Raw genomic sequence first — 27518 nt, forward strand, 5'->3', positions numbered from 1 at the left:
AGAAAGGAATTTTCAGTGGGGAAGGATTAAGGCATCATTTCCATACCTACCAAGTCTCCTGTTTTTTTACAAAGACTTCTGTATTTTACGTCTTTCTCCTGTTTACCTGTATATTCTCAAATTTCTCTGTATTCTTTGAAGAAATTAAAAAAATCAAATTGGCAATAGCATATCTGCCGATGCAAAAATACTTATCCTACTCCTCAACAGATGGTACTATTGCCAGTACAGCAGCATGTTGAGTGTTATTAGTTTGAGTAAAAAAAAAATCTTCTTTAGGTTAAGCTTTTTATACATATTTTTTCCTTTGCTATATGTAAGTGCTTATATTATTTCCAATGCTGAATTTCTCTTTTTGACTTACATGATTATGCATGATGTATCAAAACTTACTCAGCTTAAAAATGTCGCTAGTAAAATCTGCGTTATTTTATTTCTCCAATGTTGGCAGGTATGCTTCAGCTTGTAGGGTATAATAACCACTACTGTTCGAATCAAAAGCTATCGCTGTCTGAAATATTTCACATATGCAGTATCATTTTCTCTCCTTTCTTTGCAAAGATAAAGAAAGGTGACTGAAGAATGACTCATTCTTAAGTAGTGAAATAGCTTAATAATAGTTTTATTGGCGGTAAGAGAAACATTAACTTTGCATTTTTTTCTTGAAATTTAAAGCATAAATATTTTTTCCCCTTCAAATTTAGAAAAATCGGTGTCCAGTTTGAAGAGATAAAAAATAATGTTTTCGCTGAAATCTAATATCTCTAAATTTTCCATAAAGTTAACATGTATACCCAGTTTTACCCCATGAGTGGGGTAAGACCTGGTTTCAAAGTTGAACAAGTTAGTACCAACTGTCCTTTGAATCTTAGCTACCCAGTCTGACCCACTTTTTTTTTTACATACATTAAAATAAGTTTTACTATATTTTGAATTATTATAGTAATATTCCATTTGAATGAAATTAATTGAAGCTTTATAATGTAGAGAAAATAATTATTACCAAAGCATAGAGTTCTATTTATTTAAAAAAATTATAATAAGATTGATTATAACGTTTTTTCTTCAAGAAGTGTTTTTTGACACCTTAAATATAAATTTCATATATTTAATATATAAATTTCATATAAATTTCATATATAAATGAAATTTATATATGAATATAAATTTCATATTCAGTGTTTTGTGTTGTGTTTTGATATGATTCTTTAAAATTGTTAAAGTCTGTCCTTTCTTTAAAAAATCTTTTTGTCAGCCTTTCAAAAGAAAAAAATGATTAATATTTTGTGTTCCAGGTGTAACGTTACAAGTCTTAGGGAATTACCCAAAATCTGGTTGAAAGATTTACTCTTAGCCATTAAAGGTCAGAATGAAACCATTCAATTATGTCCCACCAGAAGAAGTGCTGGTCTGCCTTTCATCATTCAGGTAATCAAAGAATTTTTTCTTGTTTTAATTTCAATAATCTTCCAATCTTTTTAGCTATAGTAAATGCAAGGTATCCGCAGACCTGGAAGGTCATGGAAAGTCATGAATTTCAATATTGAACAAAATTTGTCATGAAATGTCTTGATTTTTACTATTTTTTTTAAAAAAAATCATGGAAAGTCATGGATTTAGGTCTCCGAAAAATCTAATTTTTAAAATGGAATCCTCCCNCCCCCCCCCCCCCCCGTCCACTTTCATCCTGTTCCAAACATCTGAATTTCCAACAAAATCACCACTCAGTCATATTTTATTAGAATATAAAATGATTTTATCATCTTCTTAAAAAATTATGGTGTTATTTCAAAAAATGAAAGAAAAACATAATTTCTAGAGCAAATTATCTTTTAAACTCTCTCTTCTGTGATTTAAGAATTTTTATTATATATATTTTTTTTAATTTTATTAATTTAAAATTCTAGTTGAAGCAAACCAGTCATTGGCGAATTCTTTTTATTCCGAAATGAGAACAGAAAAATCACGAGTATTTCTTTCCTTTCTGATGAACAAGAAAAGTATCTTTAGAATATACTGCAAAAAAAAAAATATATATATATATATATTATTTGCTTTTGTATTTTTTTCAGCTATTTTATTGTTTCAACTCTTTCTTTACTCTGTTTTTTCAATTTAAAATCTATAAATATGAAGATGCATAGTATAACAGTTTTGGTTATACCTATCATTTCAATTAATGCTATTATAATGCTTTTTTAAATTTATTCTTGTGTTATTGTTGGAGAAAATAGTAACTTCGTTAAGTCATGAGAAATTCTTGGAATATGTCATTAAAAGTCATGAATTTGAAAATCTAAAATGTAGCAGATACCCTGTAAATGTTTTTTTAAAATGCCATTACTTAATCTTTAAGAAAATTTATCCCACAATATTTCTTCTGAATGATATTCTGGTCCACAATATGTTTTCAAGTGATATTTTTTGTGTAATATTTTGTTGCACACTATTTTATATTCTTTCATCTGTTATTTCATCCACTTGGGGATTATGCACCAGCATCTCGGGAGAGAGACAATACTGAAATAGACATTACTACGTTAGTTTTCAAGCTTGCTCATTTGTAAAAAAAAATGAAAGGAAAAATATTCTTCCTTCAGTTAAAGATCAGAGAAATGAATAATGTTTTTATTTTTGTCTCTTAGCTAAATTTATATTGATGATTCATTAATTTTCTTTTTTTAAAATTTCACTGAAATATCCTCTATGCATATGTGCGTTGTAGTGCCAAGGAGTGAGTGAGTGAAATATCAAGTGAAGAATTTTTTTTCAGATTTCTAATATTAAGCAGGACATACACCAGGCCCATAGGCTTTTGTGATATATTTTCTGCATATGAGATTCTGTTCCATGATATTTTGTCCATGCGGTACTCTGTCGCAATGCATATAGTTTGTCTATGGTAAGAACACCCCTACCATAAAGTCTGAGGCTGTCTGTGCTTTAGAAACAAGAGTAGTGCATTTCTAGGAGGGTAGTTTCTTTTCACTCTAGGGCTAACAAACTAGACCGAAGAAAAAGATTCTCTCGCCGACCTGAGCCAAAACTTGTTCTAAACAATAACACCACACCCCTACTTGAAATATTTATATCTCGTTATCATAGTCACTGCCACTGGTCCAGACGAATGGCTAAGGGAGTTCTTACTTTAGACAAACTATACCAACTTCTTTCTTCCTATTTTATTTTTTAATTTTTAATTTTTTTTTTTAATTTTTTTTTTATGATTCAATTTTTTTTAATGATGTGAAACATTATTTAAAAAAATCATTTATGAATAAGAAGTGTTTACATGATTAAAACATACTAAGGTGACATTCTTTTGCCATTTTGTTGATTGTCTTTAAAATTCATTACCAATAACCCGAAGTTTACTGTATCTTTTCAATTTTCTAGATGTTGTTATGATATTATCTTTTATATATTGTAACTTATATATTGTATCTTATATATTAATGTAACTAAAATGTATTAATAATATTTTAATGCTTAAGAAAAATATTTTTAGCTTTGAAGGTGTTTGCTTGTTGCCCAGTTTTTGGGTAACACCTGTTTACTGACCCCTTTCACTTCCTGTCCATTTATTTGAAATCTTCCCATTGTGAGAGAATAGAGACAGAGGCCAGATTCATTCCTTTCTCCTAAACAAAAAAGGGTTTTTCTTGGGTTGAAAGGAAACTAAGAAAATAAATAATCGAAGAATATTTATTCTAGTAATGCAAATAATTTTAGTTTTTTGTTTGTTTTTCTCAGAATTTTCTTTTCCTTTAAGATTGACATGTTTTACATGTCAATCTAGGTGTGTTGACATAACTTCTACATGTTTTTTTTTTACAGGCTGTACTTACATCTGAACCTAATTTAGCCCATTCTGCCTTCTTCAAGGAAACCGTCTCAAACTTTTTAAATATAGCATTAATCAAGAGTGAAAGTAAAATAGCCAATGAAGAAGTAAGTTTTCCATTTTTTGTGCTTTTATAGAATATTTATAAAAAATGCATCAAAAGTATAAATGAGCTCATTGGTAAATAAACTTTTTTATTCTATTTCATTTCCTTTTGCTCAATATTAATCTGGCATAAACTTAAATCCATATTGATATTTATTATATTTCTTTATCTTTTTTCATATTTAGAAAATTTTTAACTTGCTTCATATTACATAATTTTTTCCCCTTGAACTATATAGTATGTTGATTTTTTTTTAAATTCTAAGACATTAAAAAGTAGCAAAAAATGAAGTGATACAAAATTTATCGAATTTCATTAAAATTCATAAAAAAAAACCCATTCAATCTACTGCTTGAAATGTGTTGAATTGTTTTGAATTCGTGTCTAAAATGAAGAAATTTTTGTTTGTGATAAAAAATAATACTGTGAAAGAATTAAATAATTAAAATTTCTAAATAGTAATTAAAAATATTTTAAAAAGTTAAAATTTAATGGAAATTGGAAAAAGATAGCATGATTTTTCTAACATTATTAAATGATATGATAAAATTTACATTGTCTAAATTTTTCTTTTAAAAATTTATTGTCTATTTGATGAATTATAAATAAGAATTTATGAATTGGCATGAAAACATTTTTGAAAAAAGTCATAATTAGAAAACTTTTATTTTTTATGAAGCTTAATCCAATATCGATTTTTGAGTTAGTTTGCTGTTTTAATTTGTCTGCAGCGAGGAGTTGTCTGTAATTTATTTTCTTACTTGACCCAATTTACGCCATGAATGATGGACCAATGTCTTTCTATGTTTTTAAATCTATTTATATTCTTATTTCTTTTCTAAAAGTGTGAATTTTGTTCTAAAAGTTTTATATTATGAGAATTACTATTTTTCTTTTCCTTTTTTTTAAAAATATTTTTGAAGGAAAATAACTTTTTCTTCTTCTGCATAATAGATTTAAAGTTTTAGTCTGTGTGAGTTCTTTTCTGTTTTAGAAACTTTTCATTCATTTACGTTTTTTTTTTTGCCAGTATTTTTTATTTCACTTTATTTATACTGAAAAATAATTTTAAAATAAAATACATTATAGGTACATCAGTTTTGTTTTCCTTTAAATTATATGCACAAATTAACTTATTATGTTAAAATTGTTATCTTTACTTACAATATTTTTTATAAGATGTTCAGCTTTTATAGTTGCAGTATCCATATAAATTTAGGAGTAAGATGTTTGGACAAACGTAATAATTTTTTGAGTACATTCTCTTTTGTGTTTTAATTATTTGATTTTTTTTATCTGATTTAATCAAATATGATTTGGCTTACAGTAATGAGATAACTAATGATGAGTATATTTTTGAAATTACTTTACAGATTCATGCTTTAAATATTTTGAGAGCCCTGTTTCGGGATGCTTGTTTGAGTGAAGCTTTGGTACCCTTTGCTTCTGAAGCCTTAAAGATTGCCATAACTGGTTTTAAGTCTAAATCATGGGGAGTAAGTATTGTAGATAAACAAAATGATTAGGAAAAAATTTTTTTTTTTAATTTATTGTATTTATTATATAAGTATAAAAATAATAATGTGCTGCCACATAAAAATATTAAAATACCTATTTTTGTTAAATTATATTTTACTAAAAAATTTTTAAATATAAGAGTATAATGTTTTATGCAATTCTTTTATAAACATACTTTTAAATGTGTTGCTTCATTAAATCATGTATTAACATGTTGAATGCCATGCATGTCACCGGTGAACCGGCACTGAGTTTGTTCGTAGTGCCACAGGGTTCACCAGTGACCTAAGTGAATTAAATGAGTCACCAATGATTTTTATTTTATGACCGCCGTTGAACAGTCGACCCAATTTTTGGGTTTACGACTACAAATGTTCAACGCCGTAGCCTTGTAATTTTGAACCAATCCAGAAGACAAGGAAACTCCTGGATCGGTACCCCCAGAGGTATTGATTTGTTATGGGAACATGGAGGACTTTGAGACTCGACAGATTTAACGTGCATCAGTCACCTAGTCAGTCACCAATGATTACAAAAATTTAACTGTTTTGTTGTAAATAATATTTCATCAAAATATGCAGTGCATACTGAGAAAATCATTTTAGCCAGATGGGCAAGCCATGTAAAATTAGCGTGGCATTCAACATATTAATATGAGTCAATTTTATGCCAGATCAGCATTTAATCAAATATATGCTTTCAGATACAGGCCTGCCAACTACTATGCTTTTTGAAAATTATTTTGTAGTGTGGTAGACGTTTAAAAACTGAAGCTTTCAGAATATTTGGTAATTTTGCAAACATTTTTAAAGCCTCACCACGGTAGAACTGGAACTAAGAGGCTATGCATATGAGCTTTTAAGCGAATGAGCTGAGTTTAAACGAATAAAAAAATATGCATTAAAACATCAGTTTAGCTACCACTAGAATAAAAGTTTTCAAAAAGCTTAGACAGTCGGCAGCCCTGCTGATATTGTTAAGAACAGCATTTAATGCATAGTACTCAATAGAAAATTGCAGATATATTTATTAGAATTTTTGTATTTACCCTAGTAATTGAAAGAAAAAAAAGTTGTTTTTTTTCAAAGCAAATTTTAATAACCACTGCTATTATTATTTTCTCCAAAAATAATAGTTATAAATCGTATCAAATATATTTACTTTGTTGTTAGCAGGGTTAGGATGTTGATTATCAGAAAATCCTTAAAAATGCAAAAAAGGCATCTGAAAGTTATTAAAAATACCTAAATAGAAAATGTAATGGCCCCCAAAAAGTTTCAAAAACAAATATCTATTTTAAATATTATTTTTAAAAAAATTATACGTCATAACTTATATTTATAAATTTAATTAAAAAAAAAGATAATAATCTGAATAAATATATAATTTATGAATAAAATAAGTATCTAGATAAAAAAAAGTAATTTTTAGTTACTATCTGCAAAAACATCTGAATAGCATTGTATTATAAAATGTTTTTTGATATTCTCAAAATTGAACAAATGTTTATAGTTGAAAAGCAATTTCTTATATCTTGAAAAACTGTTATTCATCATCAAAACTTGTTATTCGAGGTAATTTAAAATAACATGATACAGTCTAAAATTTACCTTATTTTATAAAGAGAAATCGTAATTTACCAAAATGCTCTTAAACTAAAGGTTATGTATAAGAGTTTTTTCCCTTTTTTATTTCTTGTTTCCATTAAAACGTTTTTGTTCTTTATTATTCGTTTTTAGAATTGTTCAATGAATAAATTTAAAAAAATTCGTAGACAACATGCAAACTAATTTCTTGACTCTTGAAAATTAAAGGAGAAAAAACTTATTTTAAGCAGAACATTATGGAAATTCTCAATAACTGTAATATATGATTATAAAACCTGAAATCGCTATAATTGCTGCAAAACAGTAATAATTGGCACCTCTAAAATTATCGAAATTTGCATGCTATCAGCAAAAGAATAAAGAAAAAGAATTATTTACATAGCTTGTTTAGAAATTAAGCAAATTTTAGGAATAGAATAATGTACAATTTTAAAGTGAGAAAATTAAAATTTTAATTTTTTTTCCTGCTTTCAATTATGTGAATAAAGATATATTAATTTGAATAAGGAAAATTATGAAAACTTCTAATTTTACTCTGGAAATCTCAGGGAATTTGTCTAGAGAGTGACCATCGTTTTATTTAAACGGATTTTTTCCTTTATCCTTTGAAAGTGATGTAATTACTATAATTTAGAATTTTTTTTTCAATATAATAACTATATGAAACATTAACAGAAAAAAAATTGTTTAGTTGTATTTTGATGTACTTGTTTTGATTCATTTTGATGTACTTGTTTTGATTTATTTTGATGTACTTGTTTTGTATAATTTTTTAGGTACGCAATGCTTCCACACTTTTGTTTAGTTCCGTCCTGATAAGAATATTTGGTGTCAACAGAGCTAATGATGAAGCTCAGAAAAAGAACAGGCTCTCTGGGAAAACGTTCTTTTTCTACTACAAAGATACTTACTCTTTTTTGAAAAAGGAATTAGAAAACTGTGCTTCCATGCTAACTCAAAATCCCTATAGGTAAGTAGATTTAGTAGATTTGCCGCATGATCAGTAAAAAAATCTTTAGATTGAATTTTTTTCAGGGAGGATAGAGCTCAGGGGATTGAGCATTCACCTTCCAATGAGGTGAACTGAGTTCAAATCCCATCGATTGCAGATTTATACGAATTCCGCATCCGGCTTGCAACGACCACAGTGACTTAAAATATCCTCAGTATATATAAAATATCCTAGACGGATCATGGGTTAGAATCCCCTTGCTGTCAGGCTAACCGAAGGAGGTTTTCAAGGTTTTTCCTCTCTGTTAACGTAAATACGGGTTAGTACCACCTAAAAGTCCTTCACAAAAGCAAATTTTTCCCAATTTGATCCAGGAGTTCCCTTGTCTTCAAGATTGGGTTCAAAATTACAACAGAGTTGAACACTAGTAGTTGTAAACCCAAAAAATTGAGTTGGCTGTTCAATGACGGTTATAAAATAAATAAATAGAATTTTCTTTTATTGTGAGAAAAATAAATGGAAATTATATCCAAGAAAAACATTCGCGAAAATGATACTATATTACCTCAATGCATCATCACCCTTCGAAGAAGGCGAACATTAACAACCAACATTTCTATTCACCGGCAAGAGATAAAATGCGCACATGTCAGTTGAACCGAATGTGTTATGTGTGTGGTAGTGTTATGTTATCCGCACCGACAATGTGACGTCAACCGTAAATGGCTATAAGAATGACGTCACGGGAGAAAGAAAAACCTCTGAGGGGGGATGTAAATAGGATACTCCGTTTTATTACAACAATCAAAATAAGCTAAGAAAAATAATATTTGTCTTGTAAGAATGAAAGTTTGAATGTGTTTAACATCATGTGTATATTTTATTCATTCCTATGTTTACACTTATTAAATATTCTAAAATTTCTTTCTTAGAACGATGTATGCATTCTTATTTGATATATTTCATATTTTGTCCTTTTTGTATTCTTAAACTTGTCAATGTGACATGTGAAAATATTTAATCATTTCATGGTAATTAGGCTAGTTTTTTATTTATATATTTTACTTCCTACAAAATACTTGGGTATTTTATAAATTTTAATTTTTTTTCGCTACATGCATGTTAAAAGAAAGATTTTCATTAATTTTCATTATCAATTGGGAGTTGCGATGCAAACTCATATATGTGAACTTTTATACATATAGAAACTTCATTAAATCTTAATGTCTACATTAAAAAAAAAATTCTTTTTTTTCCTTCAACTTTTTGATGAGTCCTTAGTGGGGTTTTTCACATTTTGTAGCAACTGTATAATTTTTATTTGAAAATAATTTTATTATTAGTTGCTGTGTCGAAGTTTATTTAATTTTTGTAACATAATTTTTTTGTAGTGTTTCTAAAGTTCCGACATTGTATCCTGTGTTGCTTGTTCTTGGTAAGCTGTATCCTACACCTGGAGAAGTTGATCCTCGTTTAAACTCTTTCATACCATTCCTAGAAGTTTGTGGGGGGAGTGCAGTGTGGAAAATACGAGTCTTGGTGGCCAAAGCTATGGTGTCTTTGATTTCCATTGAAAACATTCTTCCCACTCTACAATCATTATTTGATTCATTGCCAACTCATGAAACTTTTCTTTATCAACAAAATAAAGTTCATGGAATTTTGTTACAAGTAAGTATATTGAATTATTTTTAAATATAAGTTAGGAGCAGTTTTTAAAAAAAATATTTTTAACTTTTTTTTATTACATATCTTAAGATGTTTAATATGCAACTTTCTAAAAAAAGGGGAAATACTGGTTGGCATTTTTTTTCATCATTAAGATAAGTAGATCATAATAAAAATTATTAGAAATCTTGTAAAAAATATTAAAAAAAGCAAAAAAATACTATGCACTCTAGAAGTTGTTGATTAATATCAAAGTAGGAAACAAAACAAAAATGTAGCAGACAATTAACCAATCATTCATTGTTGTTAACAAAGGATAGATTAAAATAATCAAAAATTAATTTAATTGCCTTGAGGAACTGGAATGCTCTTCCCTTTATACTTCATAGTTGAAAAATGTGATTTCATATGGTTTTATTCCTACCATTGCTGTTTTTGAACGCAAAACTAATTGTTCATATTTTGAAAACTTTTTCCTTTTTCTTGCTTAAATATACAGTCGAACATCATTAACACAAAATCATTTAACATGAAATATTGCTTTACATGAAACACATGTTTGGTCCCATGAGTCAGCAATCAATTATTTTATTTTACATGTTTAGCTTTTGACATTTCCAAGTTGAATATCGCTAAACATGGAAGGAAACTGGACATTGCATAGATAATAAACATGTTAATAAATTGCCAATTATTCATTTTGAAGAATGATATTTCTATTTTTCCTTACTGTAAGAAGAAAAAGAGGGGAAAATGAATAATAATAAAAAAAAAGTATTAAAATTAAATAGTTAAAAATATTAAGTTTATTTACATTTATTTGGTAAATAATATTGTATACATTCATTGATGTTGTACATAATAAGTAATAATATTATGTAATAAATTGTTTACATGTTGTATCGGATAAGATGAAATCTGGTTAACATGAAATAGTTCTGATAGTCCCTTCGATTTTGCATTAACGAGGTTCGACTGTATATGAGTAATATACATGTATGTGTGTGTATATATATATAAGTTCAAAATGTAGAGAAAGCATGGAAAAAATTACAGAATAATGAAGAAAAAAAAGAGAAGAACAAAATTATTTAAAAAAAATTTCATTGATATATTTTGCTTTGGATATATTGATACAATATTAGGTAGCAATCGTTTTTACGGATATAATCGTGAGAGCTGATGAAGAGATTATATCTTCTTTTTTTCCGGATTTTTATGAAATTTTTCTTTTTTTTTTGAAGAATAATTTTCACTTTTTTTAATTTATTATTCTGTAATTTTTCCTTGTTTTCTCTACATTTTGAACTTATTTTATGAGTTCTATATTCTTGCAGCTTATGTGCAGTAAATAAAACTTATTGATTTTCTTAGCTTTCTTCTTTTTTTTTTCTTTTTGTATTTATTTCTTGTGCTATGTATATAAATGTGTGTCTGCACGGTTTTTAAAAATAATTAATAAAATTATGTTTTAAGGGTGGTAGTAAATCACCGTGTAAAGTTTATTTACATTTTATTTATCATATATATTTATTTGTAAAATTTGCAGTTTTTAGTTATATTTTTAAGGAACTTTATTTTTTTGCTATAGATTTCATACATCTTACGAGAAAGTTCACATGGACCAGAAAATTCAACTCTTTTGCAAACCCTTCGGGCTTTCTTATCAAAATATTTCCATTTTGCATTAAGGTAAATCTAATTTTCATCTTTAGTAAGAAGTTAATTTTTTTAAATTGTTAATCACCAGCATATGTGTAATATAACCACGGTTAAACCTTGCTAAATCGAAGAAATTTTTTTCTTCCAAGAACTGCTTTATTTAAAAACCCTTATTTTGATAAATTTATTTTGACCTCCAATTATTCCATTTTTTCCACGCAGAATTAAAAAAGTTTTCTTATAATAAAAATAAATAATATTCCAGAAATTTTTTTTTGTTGAAAAATTAAAAAGCCGTTAAAAAATGAATCTAGAAAAAATTTAATAAAATCTAAATTGGAAATATCTTAAGTATGCTGGCATTAAGAGTGGCCCCTCTTTGCCGTTTCTGATTTGCTGCCGTTACTCTGAAAAAACATGCTAAAATTAGGCCAAATATGCCTGAGCAGTTGTCTATTGAGAAAACTCCATTGATAAAAATCTTATTATTTTCTTAAATATGCAACAATAAAATCATTTTAAATTTTTATTTTCCTTTGTATAATAGATTACTTTTTAGAAAAGCTGTGCAAGTATTTTTTTTCTCAACCCTTTTGCTGGTAACAGTTTATTTCTTGATAATTCCAGCTGCGTCAATTATTGCAATTAATCAGTGATTGTTACAATTAGTCAGTGATATCTACCAACTAGGATAGGAAAAGATCCAATAGGTTTTACAAAATAATATAAATTTCAAGATAATTAATGTATAATGTACTAAATATTTATCTCATAGGGGGCATTTAATTTATCAAAGATGGTTAAAAGATTTTTTTAATTAAAAAGATAGTTCTGAATGAAAATGAACTGAACATTTTCGAGCCAAAAAAAGTTTTGAGCTTATTTCTGTAAATGAGGTTCGCTTCATTATGTATTAATAATACTTATTTAAATAATTCTTATACTTAATACTTATTCAAGCAAATAATGATCTGTACTAAATTTCTATTTCAATAGGGATTTGTTTAGGAAACTTTCTAAATTTTAGGGATATTTCTAACATGTGCAAAACCTAGAAATTTTATTAAACCAGTAGACCAGGAGAAACTGGCAAAATTTAGTAGAGTTTGCAGCAATGAGTGATTATTACAATTTTAGATTTCATAGTCAATGTTATGGTCTTATGGTTGAGAAATAAAATTTAGGTTTATTGAGAATTTCCTTTAGTATCTTTTTAAAATAAGTGTTTTTCCCTTAAATACCATGTGTCATGAATTTTGTTTGCATTTAATGTAAGATTTTTTTTCTATTTCGTGAACAATTTTTAAAACAATTAATAAAAAACAAAAACGCTTTAATGGAAATACGAAATAAAAAAAGCAAAAAAAACCTAATTTTCCTTCTTCCAACAAGCTATTCTGAAACTTTATCTTCTATCCTTGTAGAAAAGCAAAAAATCATAAACGTAAATCTGAAAAGTTGTGAACAAAATTTTTGCAATGTTTCAAATGTAAGTGATAAATTTAACTTTGTGGTGAAGTATAAAATTTCAGTGTTGTATAGATTTTAATACAATACCTGTATTTAAGTGTTACTTTTTTTTAAAATTTCATAGTAAATTCATTCATAATTTTATTAATATTACATACCTGTATATAATTAAGTGGTATATATACCTTAAAATTGTGCTAATTTGAATTTTGTTAATGTTAACTGTTTAAATTCTGTGCTATTATACTTCTGATTACTGAAAAGTTGTCATCTCTGTGATTTGAATTTTGGATATTTAAATTTTTTTTAATATCTTTCTCAAAATTTGAAATTTTGACGTTTGACTATGTAGGCATTTTTAAAAGGTTTTGTATAATTTTAATATTTTAAAATAATATTATTTGTTCTGGCAGGTAAAAAATGTGTTGTATTATCAGAATCTTTACTTCTAAAATTGAGCTGACCACCCAGCTGGAACATCTGCTCTTGCACCCCAGAGCCCATAGGTCAAGAAAATTAAGATGGGCACAGTAGACCTTGACCCTCTGTGGGCTGTTGTGCCACTGAGTTTATTATAGTTTAGACTCACATGATTTTTATTAATTTTTTTAAAAAATAAAACAAGATTTTAAATGTGATAATGTAAATCACTGATTTTGTCCCTTGATTTAAATTGATATTTGTTAGGTATTGTGGTGGGTGTTTAAAATCCATCTGTTAAATTTTATTTATATTTTTTTTACAGCTCCAACAGTTGTTATGCAACCAAAGCTGCCTTTTTAGAAATTATTCTTCACTCAATGGCGATTGGGCTATTGCTTGGTAAGTGGAAGTAAATAAGTCCATTTTTAAGTATAGTTATAATCACACAGTGGCTTGCAGAGAATTCTATTTTTGAAAATAATGAATTTTTTTCTTATTTCTGCATACATAGGAATAAATTAAAAGCATGAGTTAAAATTTTTATGAAATATATCATTTTTTTCTTCTTTTTAATTTGAATTGTCTTTTTTGTTTCTTCAATAATTGCATTATTTACACATCAGCTTTTAAGGATAATCTAATTAAGGAGTTGGTCCCGAGCCTATGTACATTGTTGTTACAATGTCAAAGATGATTGTGGTCTGGAAAAAATCTGGATTTACGGATTTTTCACTAACAGCGATCTGGAAGTTTCCAGAAATCCAATGTCCAAAATTTTCAAGAAATCATCGGTCACATTTATGTATAAAAATTCTTGTATTCTTGTATTTTTATGGCACATTTAAAAATATTCAAACTAGAATTTATACTTGGCGGCCGCTTTCATTTGTAAATATTTTTTTCTGGTAGAATAATAAGTGTAATTAGTGATAAAGTAAACTTATAAATAATTATTCATTTAAATTATGCTGCATATAATTTCATTAGAGTTTAATGATTTGAAAATATCAATGATTTAAATTTATAGAGACATAAATTTTTTAAAAGGCGTCATTAATGATTTTACTCAAGAAAGTTTCAGGATTTTTGAGTTGGGCTCACAATCGCCCCTGCAATGTTTATTTATTTTTTCAATTGTCTTTTTCTTATTTTTTAGAAATTAAGGAAGGTCAGTGTATTAAAGAGAGCTTACTGCTGGACCTGCAATCAGCTCCAGCGAGCCCTGATAAAGATCGTTATTTGTCGATAGCAGCTGTTGTGACCACGTTCCATTCTATGTTAACAGAAGAACACAGTGATTCAAAATGTAATCTGTTCCTGAACTTACTAGCTTGTTCGCATGAATCAGTTAAATGTACTGCAATACAGCTTTTGATCTGGTTTGCTGAAAATTCATTGGATGAATTTCTTGTTGAACCTGTATTCTTAGAAGGATTCCCTCAATCTTCCATTCATTTTTTGATGCAAAAGCACAAACTTCGGTTCCAGAGTATTTTAAAGCAAAATGAGTTAGTGGTGTGTCTCATTGATATGCTTCATAATGAAAGAAAAAATTCTACATGCTTTGGTAAAGTAAGTATTTTTTTTAAATCCAATTTACATACCATGTTTTATATTTCCTTTTTGTATTTACTAACTTTTACACTTTTTTTCAAATTATTTTTCCTTAGTCAAAATTTTTGTTCGCTTTCCATTGATGAACCTACATAATTTTTATGGTAAACGTCAATAATTCCATCACGAGCCATTTCATTTTTTTATAGTAACCAACAAGTAACCATCACACTGCAATGTAGGAATTTGGAATGATTTCTGATGGTCCTGCAAAAGAATAGCAACTTTTTTTGATGGTTTGTTTATGTTGAACCATCAGAAATTTCCATCATAGTTTCTTAGAAATCTAATGTTGAAAGGATCACGAACAATAATCTCTCCGATGTAGGAATTCACACTGATTTATGATGGTCCAACATACAAAAACCAGATGGTATATTCCTGAGAACCAACAAGAATTCCAATTAAACCATCATGGAAATGTATAGTTGGAACCATCGCAGATCACCGTGGCTTGTTGGTCCATGAGAATCAAACTTCTTGATGGTTAATCATCACAGTTTTAGAGTAAAATCATGTTATGATAGAAGTTTGTTGGCTTATAAAAAACCATGAATGCATAATAGAAAATGTTGGATGCTGGTGACCATCAAATGATGTTGGATAATTATGAGATGCACTGAAGCCTACATAAACCATCAAGATTTTTTGATGGAACCAATTTTACAATCAAGAACCCAAAAGTGAAATTACATTTGAGTTGCAATTGAAGAACATTTTTAACTTTGTTTTGTAAAAAACAGTAAAAAGTTTGTTGTGTGATAAGTTGGTTGCACTTGTCATAACAACTTGACTATTTTAAATCATAGGAAAATTTTATAAGCTCATCATTTTAATCATAATGGTTCCACATAGATATTTGTTTAATTGTCATAAACGGTAATATGATATTTGATTCAATACAATATTATCAATGACAATGATTCCATCATTCTATTATTTATTTCACAAATTTCAAATATTTTATCAAAGTAAGCTTTTATTTCAAATTATATGCTTTAGATAATACTTTGGTGCCAAAGAAAGATTACATATTTTTAAAATTTGTGATTTTCCCTTTGGTAAAGATATTGTTTTAGTCAATATTATTTTTTTTGCTTAAAAAAAAAATTATAATAATTTTGTTTCTTTCTATTTCATATTTTATAAAATTGTAACACAGTAATTATTCTTGTATGATTTTTTTTCAAAATGTGTAGCAATTGTTTATTAGTAAAAATATACATTATTTTTTTAGTTGTTAATTGTATTATTTTATTTAGCTGTGTCAGCTTTTATGCTCAATGCCTCACGCTGTTGAGTTGAAATGGTCATTCGTGCAGGCTGAATATTCATCAGACGCATTGAATGTAAGTTGTTTTTTTTAATTATTGAATGTTTAATACTGCCATTTGGTTGAAAAAACAACATAAGTGTCTCACGATAGATTTCGAGTAAATTGGCTTGACAACTATTTTCTATCTATTCTATGAACTCTAAAATAGAATTTTAAAAAACTAATAAAAAAAATTTATTTTTGAGATGAAATTTTTTTTGCAATAGATAGCTTATTATAAAAAAATGTCAATTTTGACAATGTTTTGTCTTTACTCCTGATAAAATAACTTTACTTTTGATTTAAGTATTCGGTTTAATAATATTAAAAAATACATATTAAACTTAAAAAATATTGAACTTGAAATATATTAAAACTTTAAAATTTGCAAAGTTCTTGAATTTTTAATACTCAATGTTCCGACTTATTCTGAAGTTTTGATTTTACGAACTTCATCTGCATGCATACAGAGTGTCTTAAATATATTGACGATTTTTAAAAGCTTAAAGAAGAAAAACATATAAACGTTTTATAAAAATTTGCTAAAAAGCTATATGACAGTGCATAAATTTTTTGTTCCTAGAATTTCTGGTTTTAATTCAAAATTTTATCTACAGATGGCACTGAAGTTCGTCAATGTCTAAATGAAAGAAAAATACTTAAAAATCGCAAATTTTATTATGATTCAGCATCAGCATGAGGAACAATCAACCCTTTTTAAATCAGACTGTTTAGTAGAAGAATAGCAGCACCCAAATACTCGAAACCCCCAACCCCCTGTTATTTTAGTGGTATTTGTGCCCACTGTAATTAACATTTATTTAAGAGCAACCTAACAAATACATTGTAATGTAACAGAAAGAACAGTCAAAGCAGCTCCTTCTACTGATAATATTTTGAACTAAAGCTATGAAAAAAAAATGTTGCACTGTCACATAAATTGTTTGTTTAAATCGTAATGATTTCCAGTTATGAATATAATAAAACATGCAGTATAGTTTAGGTTGTGCAGTATAGTTAGTTACAGTATGTAATGATATGCACCTATATATTAGTTTTCACTTATTATTTTAATTTTATTAATTTTTAGAAATTAGAATGTTTGCTGTCCTTCTTTGAGGAATGTGAAAGGTAAGTAGAATGATTCAGTTCAAAGATTAGTACATTTGTTGTTTATATTCCATTTGATAAACCTAACAAATTTCTTCAATATTACGTTTTGGAGAGAAACATTTGTCCATTAGTTAGAAATTTTAACAAAATAATGTGCAGGAAAGTTTAGTTCAATTTCTCCCATGTTTTGCTGCTTACTAGGACATCTCTTAGATTGCTCCTCACTTCTATTAGTGTTGCCACTTTATTTGTTCTTATTCCCTCTACTAAACTCAGTGGCTCGACAGCCCATAGAGAGCGAAGGTGCTCATCTCAGTTTTCTTGACCTTGGCCTCTGGGGTGCAGGAGCAGATGTTCAAGTTGGTGGTTAGTCCCCAAGCATGCTTGGTACTCATTTTGGTACCCACTGAAGAGATGAAAGGCTGAGTCTACCTTGCCTGGTCCGAGGATCGAACCCAGGACCTGTGGTGCGAGAGTGTAAAGCTCTACCACTCAGCTTCTGGGCGTCTTATTCCCCCAGCTAATCTAAATAGAGTTGGTTGTGTCTTCAAGGAATAGTGTAACTTAAATAGAGCATTTGTAAACTGGAAAAATAACATTTGGCAAACTTTTTTCTTCACACTTTTAAAGACTGTCAATTTGTTTTGTTATTAACATGCTTAAAATTTTTTTATTTTGTTTTTAATTGCACAAATGATATCAATGCAGGAATAAAATAGAATGAAGTATGTTAAAGTATGTACATTACAAGAATAAAATCAATTTTTGAATCAATTAGCAGTCGCTACGCATTAACGAAAATTCGTTAAACCGATATTACGAATTTCAACATTAACCAAAATTATTTTGTTGTATTGGAATTTTTCTCATAAAAAAATTAAGTATTGCATTTAATTACAGTTTTGATCTATTTGTACTCTATGTGTAGAAAATATTAAATCAATATTTTCAAAGCTCACAAAAACAATTGAATTGAAAGGAGCAACGGATTTATACTTACTTATCAGAAATTACGTAATCCGTAATTTTTTTCTGTGCAAATGGTTTAGAACCAGTAGAAATTACAAACTTCTCCAAATTATGCATATTTTCAAACAACTGAACTGGAAATCACTTATTTGGAAAATGACATGCATTTTTACCTCTTCAAACATGAATGGGTTGGGGTTTAGTCATTTCAGGGTGGTCCCTTCCGAGTGATTCATCTTTTTTGATGTATCCCTTTCCTATCTGAAGCCTTTTTTTTCTTTTTTGAAGATGCAAAAATATTTGAATTCTGAGATAATTCTGTACTTTTGAAGAATGGAAAAGTGTTTTGATGAGGAGATAAAATGAGACTTGCTGCTTACTTTGTTAAATCGAATTACCAATTTCGTAATATCGGTATTTTTAAACCATTGTTTCTATAGAGATTCATTTGGGGATTTGAAAAATATTCGTTACATTGAATTACCAATTTCGTAATATCGGTAATTTTAAACCATTGTTTCTATAGAGATTCATTTGGGGATTTGAAAAATATTTGTTACATTGAATTACCAATTTCGTAATATCGGTATTTTTAAACCATTGGTTCTATAGAGATTCATTTGGGGATTTGAAAAAAATTCGTTACATTGAAATTTTCGATATTTCGGATTTGGCTTAAACAGGATTTGGCTGTGCCAAAAATTATTGCACTTATATATTATTCATATTATGAGATGTGTATTTCCATTATCCTCAACCTGCAATTCGTCTTCCAGCCGAAACCAAAATCTGTGCCAATATAAAAATATCCTTCGTGGTAGAGGGGTTAAAGTTCCATAATAAGGTCCAGGGGTTAAAGTTCCATTCCTAATCGTTGGAATTTTTTGTGGTTTCTCTCACCTTATTCTATTTATAAGGGTTAGTTTTATGAAGGATGTTAATGCTGATGATTAATCCAAAAGTTCTCTTGTTTTCTGGATTAAGTTCAAAATTGCAATGTTATTTACTAGTTGAACATAGGTGTTCACAACCTAGACTTGCCTCAGCTTTCACTTGCTAGCTGTAATGTATGGTTAGTAAATTATTTTGTTTGGATTGCATTGATTTTGAATGAAATAGTCAATTAATTTCGTTCTTTGTAGATTCAATAATGTATTGCTGTTTCTGTTTTTCAGAGAGGACATAGTGGATTCCCTTATTTTACTGATTGGTAAAACAGTTATTTGTGTTAGCAACCTGTTCCTGAAAAAATATGAGGTAATTTTTAAAACTATATTAATTTGAATTGTTTGTTTGCAATACTTTTGTATTATGGAGTTTAATAATGTACTTTCATTGATCAAGAAGATAATGGTAGATAAAATAACTTTTCCTTACAGCAGAAGTTTGTGCCATAATAGACAAAGTGAATAAAAAGAGTTAAAATTACTGTATTCTATCATCAGATCTAAAACAGCTTGAAAGGTCAATCAAATCCTTTACTAACTTGAAAATATTTTATTTTTTGCCCACAGTTATATAACAGAATTTACTAGTCTGCCCTAAATATTCAGTTGCCAATGGCGAACTAGTGAGTGAAAGTTTCATCCCTTGAGCATCTTAGATTGATTCGAAACTTCCAAATTGAGTTCACTTATTTGACATAAGCAAATATCTGAATGTGCAGCCTTAAGTTCAGTAACTTGCAACAAGTTGGAAATCGATATTAGAGCACTCGAAATATGTTAACTTTTGCCATCTTCATACAATATGAAATTTCATTATTATATCAATCAGAGATGATTGTGCTCCGGAAAAAATCCAGATTTCCAGATTTTTCGCTAACCGCGATCCGGAAGCTTCCGGAAATCCAAGGTTCAGAAGTTTTAAGATATCATCTATCACATTTATGTATAAAATTTTTTTTATATTTCATTTAAAAACATTAGAACTAGAATTTATGCTTGGCATCTCCTTCATTTGTAAATATTTTTTCTGGTAGTAATAAATGTAATTAGAGATAAAAGTAAACTTATACATAATTATTCATTTAAATTACACTGCATATAATTTAAATAGAATTTCATGTTGTGGAAATATCAATGATTTAAATTTATAAAGACGTTAATTTTTTTAAATGTGTCATTAATGATTTTACTTAGAAAATTTTTCAGATTTTTGAGTTGGGCTCACAATTAACTATAGTAAAATTAATCAAGTATATTTTTCCAATCTACGTTTAAGGGATTATTTATTCATGTAACATGCATTATTTTGTTTAAATTGATTAACGTGAAGGCCTTTGATCTATGCTTTTGATGGACTTGCAATTTAATTTAATTCTTTTGCATATTTTGTAGAGTTTTTCAGTAATGGAGATGGATGAATATTCTTCGATTCTGGAACGAAGTTTCCAAGCATTTAAGAAAAATGCTGAGCCTGAGAATTCCATACCAAGAAGAAAACTCGTAGCAAAGATTTTGCAAGACTTCTGTGACGAATCCTTCTTCAATCAATCAAAAATATTTGGTAATAAATTTTTCCTAAATTTGCTTAATTTTCTGTTGAATCAAATGCGTTAATTGACTAAAAATATTTCAGAAATAAGAAAATAACTTTCTAAAATTAATTTGCTTTTAAATACAGGATTTCCAGCAGAGGACTAACTGATTTTAAAAAAATATCTTGGTAAAAAGGATGATAAAAGAATAAAACAAATAATATAAAGCTCGTTCATCTGGAGTTGGCACTTGGCTCTGCCTTCTTCATGTGGTATGCGACGATACTATTTCTCTATGTTTGTTAGAAGGTTGATAAGGCTGCTATTTGGCAATCGTATGGCAGAAATATTTATTTCATAAAATTTATCAGCATTTTTTTAACATTAAATATTTTATAAATTTGATGATATTTTGCACCATTTTTTATGATATTTCTCTCTTTTGAGTGATTAGTTTGTCCTTTTTGAGACATTTTGCTGGGAAAACAGCCGTTTTTAAATTTAAAATATATTTAAATAGCTAGAGTAACGAAAGATATAATAGAAAATAATGAAGCGAAGTAAGTGACTGAAAAAGAATTCACTGTTTGTGTTTAGCACGCATTAAGGGTTGTCTCAATTTCAAGCGTGGAGATGTTTGTCTACTCACTTCCGCGGTGAAATGAACTCTGCGTCCAAGGAGGTAGAGCTGAGTGCCGACTCATGGTGAACGAACTATGTCTATGGTGAAGGCTATAAAATTTTCAGAATTTAGTTATAAAGCTTCCCAACAAATGGTGTTGTACACAACAGAAGCTCTTGAAAAGAATGTTAATTTCGTAGGACTGTAATATAAACTGTGATAATCCAGTACCAGTGTTCAATAGAATTTAAGGTTTAGATCTCTTAATCCAGTACTAAAACCTCCTTTGGTGTGCCACCTAAATTCACTATATTTCTCTAAAACTTCCTTAATTCTGAAATTTTTGTTTAAGTAAAATTGCTTCATTTCATTTTAGTTTCATTTGAAGGAAATAATTGATTTTTTGATGTTCTTTTAATTGAGTAGATTTTATTTACAATAAAATATATATATATATATATTTTGCATGATAATCATTTTTCATATATTTTACTAATTTATTTATCTGTTGAACATAAAGAGGGAAGAATGGTTTATGCATATTTTTCACAAATAAGACAATTAGATTGCAATTTGTTGTATTTCGAGGATTACTAGTTTTTGACAAATTAATAAATGGAGAAATTGGTTCTCTTGAAGAGGAGTTATTACACAGTGAAAATTAATCGTGTGGTAAAAAAAAAAGTCTTCCTGCCTTGATATTACTTTTTCTAAGAATTTAGTTTTCATGGACATAAATTGTACTTTTCCCTTGATCTTCAGTTGCTATTTTGAACTTAATAGTTCCATTCTATTTTGTATATTAATGTTTTAACTGGCAAAGATCTTTAAAAAAAAATTTTTTTTATCACTAAATGCTTATAAAATTATTTATTATTTTTTTTTGTGCATTTTGTTAAATTAGGTAATCTTGCATTGTATTTATGGGAAACACTCTTAGCTATTCTGACTGATGATGAACCTGAAGTGAAAGAGATAGCTGCCATTATTGTTGTGAAAATTCAAACTATTTATAATAATGGTATGTAATTTTGATTATATAATGAGGGGCCATTCCTATATTACACAAGCATCTAACAGGGAGAGGAAATTTCTGATTTGTTTGTTTTTACTCACAAAGGGAAGGCAGATTATGAGCAATACTCATGTGAGACACGTAATTTACCAAAATGGTCTTAAAAAATTATATAAGTNTAATGAGGGGCCATTCCAATATTACACAAGCATCTAACAGGGTGAGGAAATTTCTGATTTGTTTGTTTTTACTCACAAATGGAAGGCAGATTATGAGCAATACTCATGTGAGGCGCGTAATTTTCCAAAATGGTCTTAAAAATTTTATAAGTGGTTGGAAATAAAATTGCACTAGTTTTGAATTTTAAAATAAAAGTTAAGTTATATAAGGAAGAAAAAGCTGACAATTTTCTTTTAAAATTTTTTAAAGTGTAATGAAATATTTTTAAGTGTAAATATTGTTTTAAAGTCATATTTTTTATTTGAATTTAATTTTCATGCCGTAATACGGCATTAAAGACATTGTGACACGTAAATTTATTTTAAATTTATTATTTTTTCGATCATTATTTTTTTCCTCTGAAAAAAAATATTTATCTTTCTTTAATCACTATATTCAAGAGGCTTAGATTTCTTATCTGTAGCTTTTCTTTTTATAAGTGATTAATTTATTAATAGTTTTTACATGCATAGAATTGGAATAAGTATTTCATAAACTGGATACATCACGTCTTTTTATTCCTGCCTAAGAAAGGACATTTTAGTGAAAATATGACTTTTCGGAAATGAAGCTTGAAATGTATTAAATTTCATTGTTATTTAAAAGATACATAAATAATTGAAATTTTATGAATGATTTTGACATCAAAATTTATTATTAAATTAATTCTAGCCATAACTATTAGTTTGGTGTTTGTTTTAACAAAAAGCAATTTTCGATTTCAAATTTGCATTTGTGTTTTTTCAGTGCAATTTTCGTTTTTATAAAAAAGAATCTTATTTCCATGCAGCTCTATAATACCTTCTATTAAACGATGAGATAAAGCATTTACACTACAGATAGAAAGTTCTATAACATTATTTCTTACATGTGTTTTTTATCTATGTAATTTTAAGAACTGTAACGCTTTAATAAATATTAATAAATATCTAATTAAGAAGATAAAAAAGCAATGTTTAAAGATTAATTTTTAAAACAAACTCTTTTGAAAAATATCTACAGGAATAATCTATTATGAAATTCGACAAGCAACTTTTTTGCAAGATATCACTTTTACTCTGCACCCCTGTTAGAAGTGACTTACCCTCATAATCATAGTTTCCGCCACGACTGGAGACAGATGTCTGGAGGAGTTCTCCTGACAGTCGTACTATACTATTCTTCTTCTTCTTTTTGTTTTTTGTATGTTCATTTTAAAAAAAAATTGTTTACAATATGCGTCTTCTACATTTTTAATTCAGTTTTAAAATGTAAAAATTGCTTATTTTAGGGACAATTATTCAAGATTTTGTATTTTTTTTCTCTTTGTTGAGGCTTTATATTTTTTTTTAGATAATCAAGTATTACCTGTTGTTTCTACTAAAGCCCTTGAAGAAATGCTGAGAATTTTTTTACAATTGGATATTTTCTCAATTCAAGACTACATAGGAATATTTATTAATTGGATGCTTCTGTATGAGAAAAATGTGTTGGATAATATGGTGAGGAAACAGATTATTTAGTTTCTCTTTAATCTCTTATGCTTAAGTCCTGATTATTTTAATCAAAAGCAATACTTTTGCGTATTTTATGAATCTGATAACAAGGTTGCATACCTGCCAACTTTTAATCCTTTTAAGGATGATTTTCCCCAGTGATAGTAATATGGAATATAAATTTCAATTTTAGACAGAAACATACGTGTTATTTTAAATAAACTAATGCGGACTACCATAAAAGTCTTACATATTGATATGTATGCTAAATTTTTTTTTAAATACTGGTGATCAAAAAGATTATAAATTAAGTTTATAAATGCTAGGAATATATAGAAAGTATACATTTTATTACCACTTTAAATATAAAAATAAAATTTGATGCCAAATGCGTAAAAGTTGGCAGGTATGAGGTTGCAAAATTCAAAAAAATCTGCACACTCCAAATTTTGGGGAAAATCTCCCAAAAGATATTTGAATTTTTGAAATTTAATTTTTCCTTAATTCTACCTATTTAAAAATTTTGTTAAATATTACTATAGCTACATTCTTGTTCTGTTTAAATTTTTTTGGGACAATACCCTCATTCCTTAGAATTTGACAAGCACTATGAAAATAGCCTCATTAAATAAAATGCGTCATAAATTTTTCCAATTAAGTTTTTTTTCCTTCCATTTCTATAAGTAGTAAAATTGAAACAACATTGATTGATAATGATTTCTTAGCACAAAAGTAGCCATTAAAAGTAGGGGAAAAACTACTGAGTTTACTCAGCATTATTTTGTATATTTTCAGTACATTTCTACTTTTATTTTAACTGATGATCAAGACCTAAAAANAAAAAAAAAAAAAAAAAAAAAAAAAAATCTTGAGAATAATAAGATGGAACCAACTATTTAATTTTTAAAAAGTTCTATTTTAAGTTTTTTTTTTTGTCTTATTGTTGAACTTAATTAACAACAAGAATACAACAAACAAGCCATAATAACATTTATATTCATCTATACAGATGACTTCACAGTAATCACTTTTAAAATAAATATTTTAGTTCCTTGCAAAAAGGGAAAAGATAAATATTAAAAAAAATATCAAAATATAAAAAAAAATTATATAAATAATTAGAAATCACAATTTAATATTTAAATTACGAAAAATAAGAACACTTCTAAACTCTAACGAATAATTTTTAGATTGAGATATTAGATTAGATTAAGATTCGAGATAAACAGGTTCAACTGTATTTTCATCCAAAACTCTTTTAAATTGTTTTCATAAAGTTCATTTTAACTCTTTTTTTCAGGGCGATGAACATCCTTTCGACAGAGGAGAATTGAACGTGTTTGCTGAAGAATTACTCTTATCTCAACTAGCATCAGAACAACTCGCTAATTACTTGACAACTCACTCAGAGTCCCTTAAGAACTCTACTATTAAAATAGATAAGATTACTTGCTGGTCACCCGTTGGAAACAACATGACTTTTGACTGCGCAGTCACAAAGTGCCTGTCTGAAATAGATGCCATTTTGGAAAACATTCATAAGCGAGGTGCCGTATTCTTTTTGTTAGATGGTTATCTGGGTCAAGATATCATCAGGATATGTCAGCATTTATATGCAATAGTGTCCTTAGTGCCTTGGATTAAATCAAAGGAAGCTTTAAATTGTGGAATTTCAAGTGTTTTTAGCAAAATTCAGGATCTTAAAATGAACACCTATATTTTAGATATGCTTTTACTCATCATTAGAAACTCGTTGCTTCAACACAGCAAAAGCTGATACCTGTTGACTGTTATGTATTTTTTTTAAAAATAATAAATATTTATTTTTTAAATCTCTTTTTGTATTTCTATGTCGATTTTTGTAATTATTTATTTTCATAAAATAGATAAATTATTTTTTCTTGGTTTTAAATAATGAATACTTAGTTACTTTTGAGACTTACTTCTACAAATAAAGTATTTCGGCTTAGTTTATGTTCAGAAAAATGTTCTTGTAGATTAAGTACAGTCAATGTTCCCTCATATTTCATTTTCTCTGTTTGTATCATCTTGTTTGAAATGTTTCCTTACAAATGCTGTTCTTATACTAACAAAAACACTTGCTTAGATTGTTTTTGAAACTAGTGGATATCCTCGCTTATCGTTCAGAAATGCTGCCCAACATTGTTCTCGTAAGTTCTTTCATTTTTGAAAGAAAAATAGTTACTCCTCTGGAAGGAAGAAAATGAATATTAGGTACAGTTTGATGATTATGATTGAAACATCAAGCTTGATATTTATGCATCAGTTTACGAAAATGTTGAAACTTGTGGTTGATTCAAGTTTAATTTGAAGAAATGCAAAATGATGCCAATGAAAATGGCGAAACAGGTCTACAAACAGCGTCAACATTAGCGGGATGCCTCAAAGCATTTGGAACATTGAGAAAGTTTCTATTTTCTGTTGCAAAAAATTAATGGCAATCTGTCACAAATGTCAAAAATCTATTGTTTTTGGTAAGAAGAAAAGAGTGTTCAAACCAAACTTTCTAAATGATTTAAATAAATAAATGTGAGTCCTTTTCTTTGTTTTGCATCATAATTATTTATAAATTCATAATAATTGTTCTTGAGTTTTTCAACTAAAGTTTCAAATACTTATTATATATTTATTAATTTTCAAATCCATTTTTTCCTTATTACCTTTTCTTTATTTTTTCTTTATATATTTTCAAATCCCTATTCAATATTTTATGTTGACCTGTGTAGTCCTGTATCTATCGTTCACAAAGAATTCTTCGGTGAGAAAGAATCCTTCGAGGTTCTGCTGTATTTCATTTTGATTATCTGAGAATTTCTGGACGTTTCTTTTATTATATGTTTTTGTTAATACTGATTGGAATGTTATATACTGAAGCAAACTAATATTACAATCCACAAATTAATATTTAAAAGTAATTTTAGTTGTTACTGTAAGAATCTTCTAAGTTATTATAAAAAAAAGATACAAGATTTAAAATAAATTTTATTTTTGTTGATTAGTAATAATGGAATAATAAAATCTGTTGAAAATGTACAAAAGTGTATGAATTCTATCAAATTTGTATTATTTTTAATACATTATCATGTGGTTTTTGTAACAATTTCTCTGGAATTATTTAGTTTAAGTGTTAAAAACTTTCACTTCGAGCAAGTAGCTTTAAATTCTACATCTGATTTGCTGAAATGCAATAAAATTTGTTAAGTCATTTATTATGCTACTCTCATTGAAAATTAAATTTTTACTCTAGCAAAATTTTATTCATGTGAGACAGACTTATGCCAGATATTTTATTCTATTACCAACATTAAAGAGAAAAAGGTTAAAGATTTGGTTTTTGCCAAAAAAGGGATTTATATGGTTCTTAATGCTCAACTCTGCAACCTTTTAATCATGCAAGGAATCAAATGTTTTTAAGAAACACACTTG

The 27518-nt window shown here is 27.7% G+C and overlaps 1 protein-coding gene across 1 annotated transcript in view; it reads left to right on the plus strand.

Moving 5' to 3' along the window:
- The window catches only part of LOC107446669 (tRNA (32-2'-O)-methyltransferase regulator THADA), a 69762-nt gene extending 43855 nt beyond the window's left edge, over positions 1–25907 (plus strand). The window contains exons 26-40 of the mRNA XM_071184494.1: positions 1296–1428; positions 3838–3951; positions 5324–5446; positions 7852–8045; positions 9419–9698; positions 11287–11387; positions 13573–13649; positions 14407–14822; positions 16127–16213; positions 17270–17310; positions 19437–19518; positions 20601–20769; positions 22267–22383; positions 23929–24077; positions 25372–25907. Of these exons, the coding sequence (XP_071040595.1) occupies positions 1296–1428; positions 3838–3951; positions 5324–5446; positions 7852–8045; positions 9419–9698; positions 11287–11387; positions 13573–13649; positions 14407–14822; positions 16127–16213; positions 17270–17310; positions 19437–19518; positions 20601–20769; positions 22267–22383; positions 23929–24077; positions 25372–25848 (2560 nt within the window). The 3' untranslated portion in view covers positions 25849–25907. The remainder of the gene's footprint in view (positions 1–1295; positions 1429–3837; positions 3952–5323; positions 5447–7851; positions 8046–9418; positions 9699–11286; positions 11388–13572; positions 13650–14406; positions 14823–16126; positions 16214–17269; positions 17311–19436; positions 19519–20600; positions 20770–22266; positions 22384–23928; positions 24078–25371) is intronic.
- Positions 25908–27518: the final 1611 nt, after the last annotated feature.

This window comes from Parasteatoda tepidariorum, chromosome 8, assembly GCF_043381705.1.
Source record: "Parasteatoda tepidariorum isolate YZ-2023 chromosome 8, CAS_Ptep_4.0, whole genome shotgun sequence".
Taxonomy (NCBI): domain Eukaryota; kingdom Metazoa; phylum Arthropoda; class Arachnida; order Araneae; family Theridiidae; genus Parasteatoda; species Parasteatoda tepidariorum.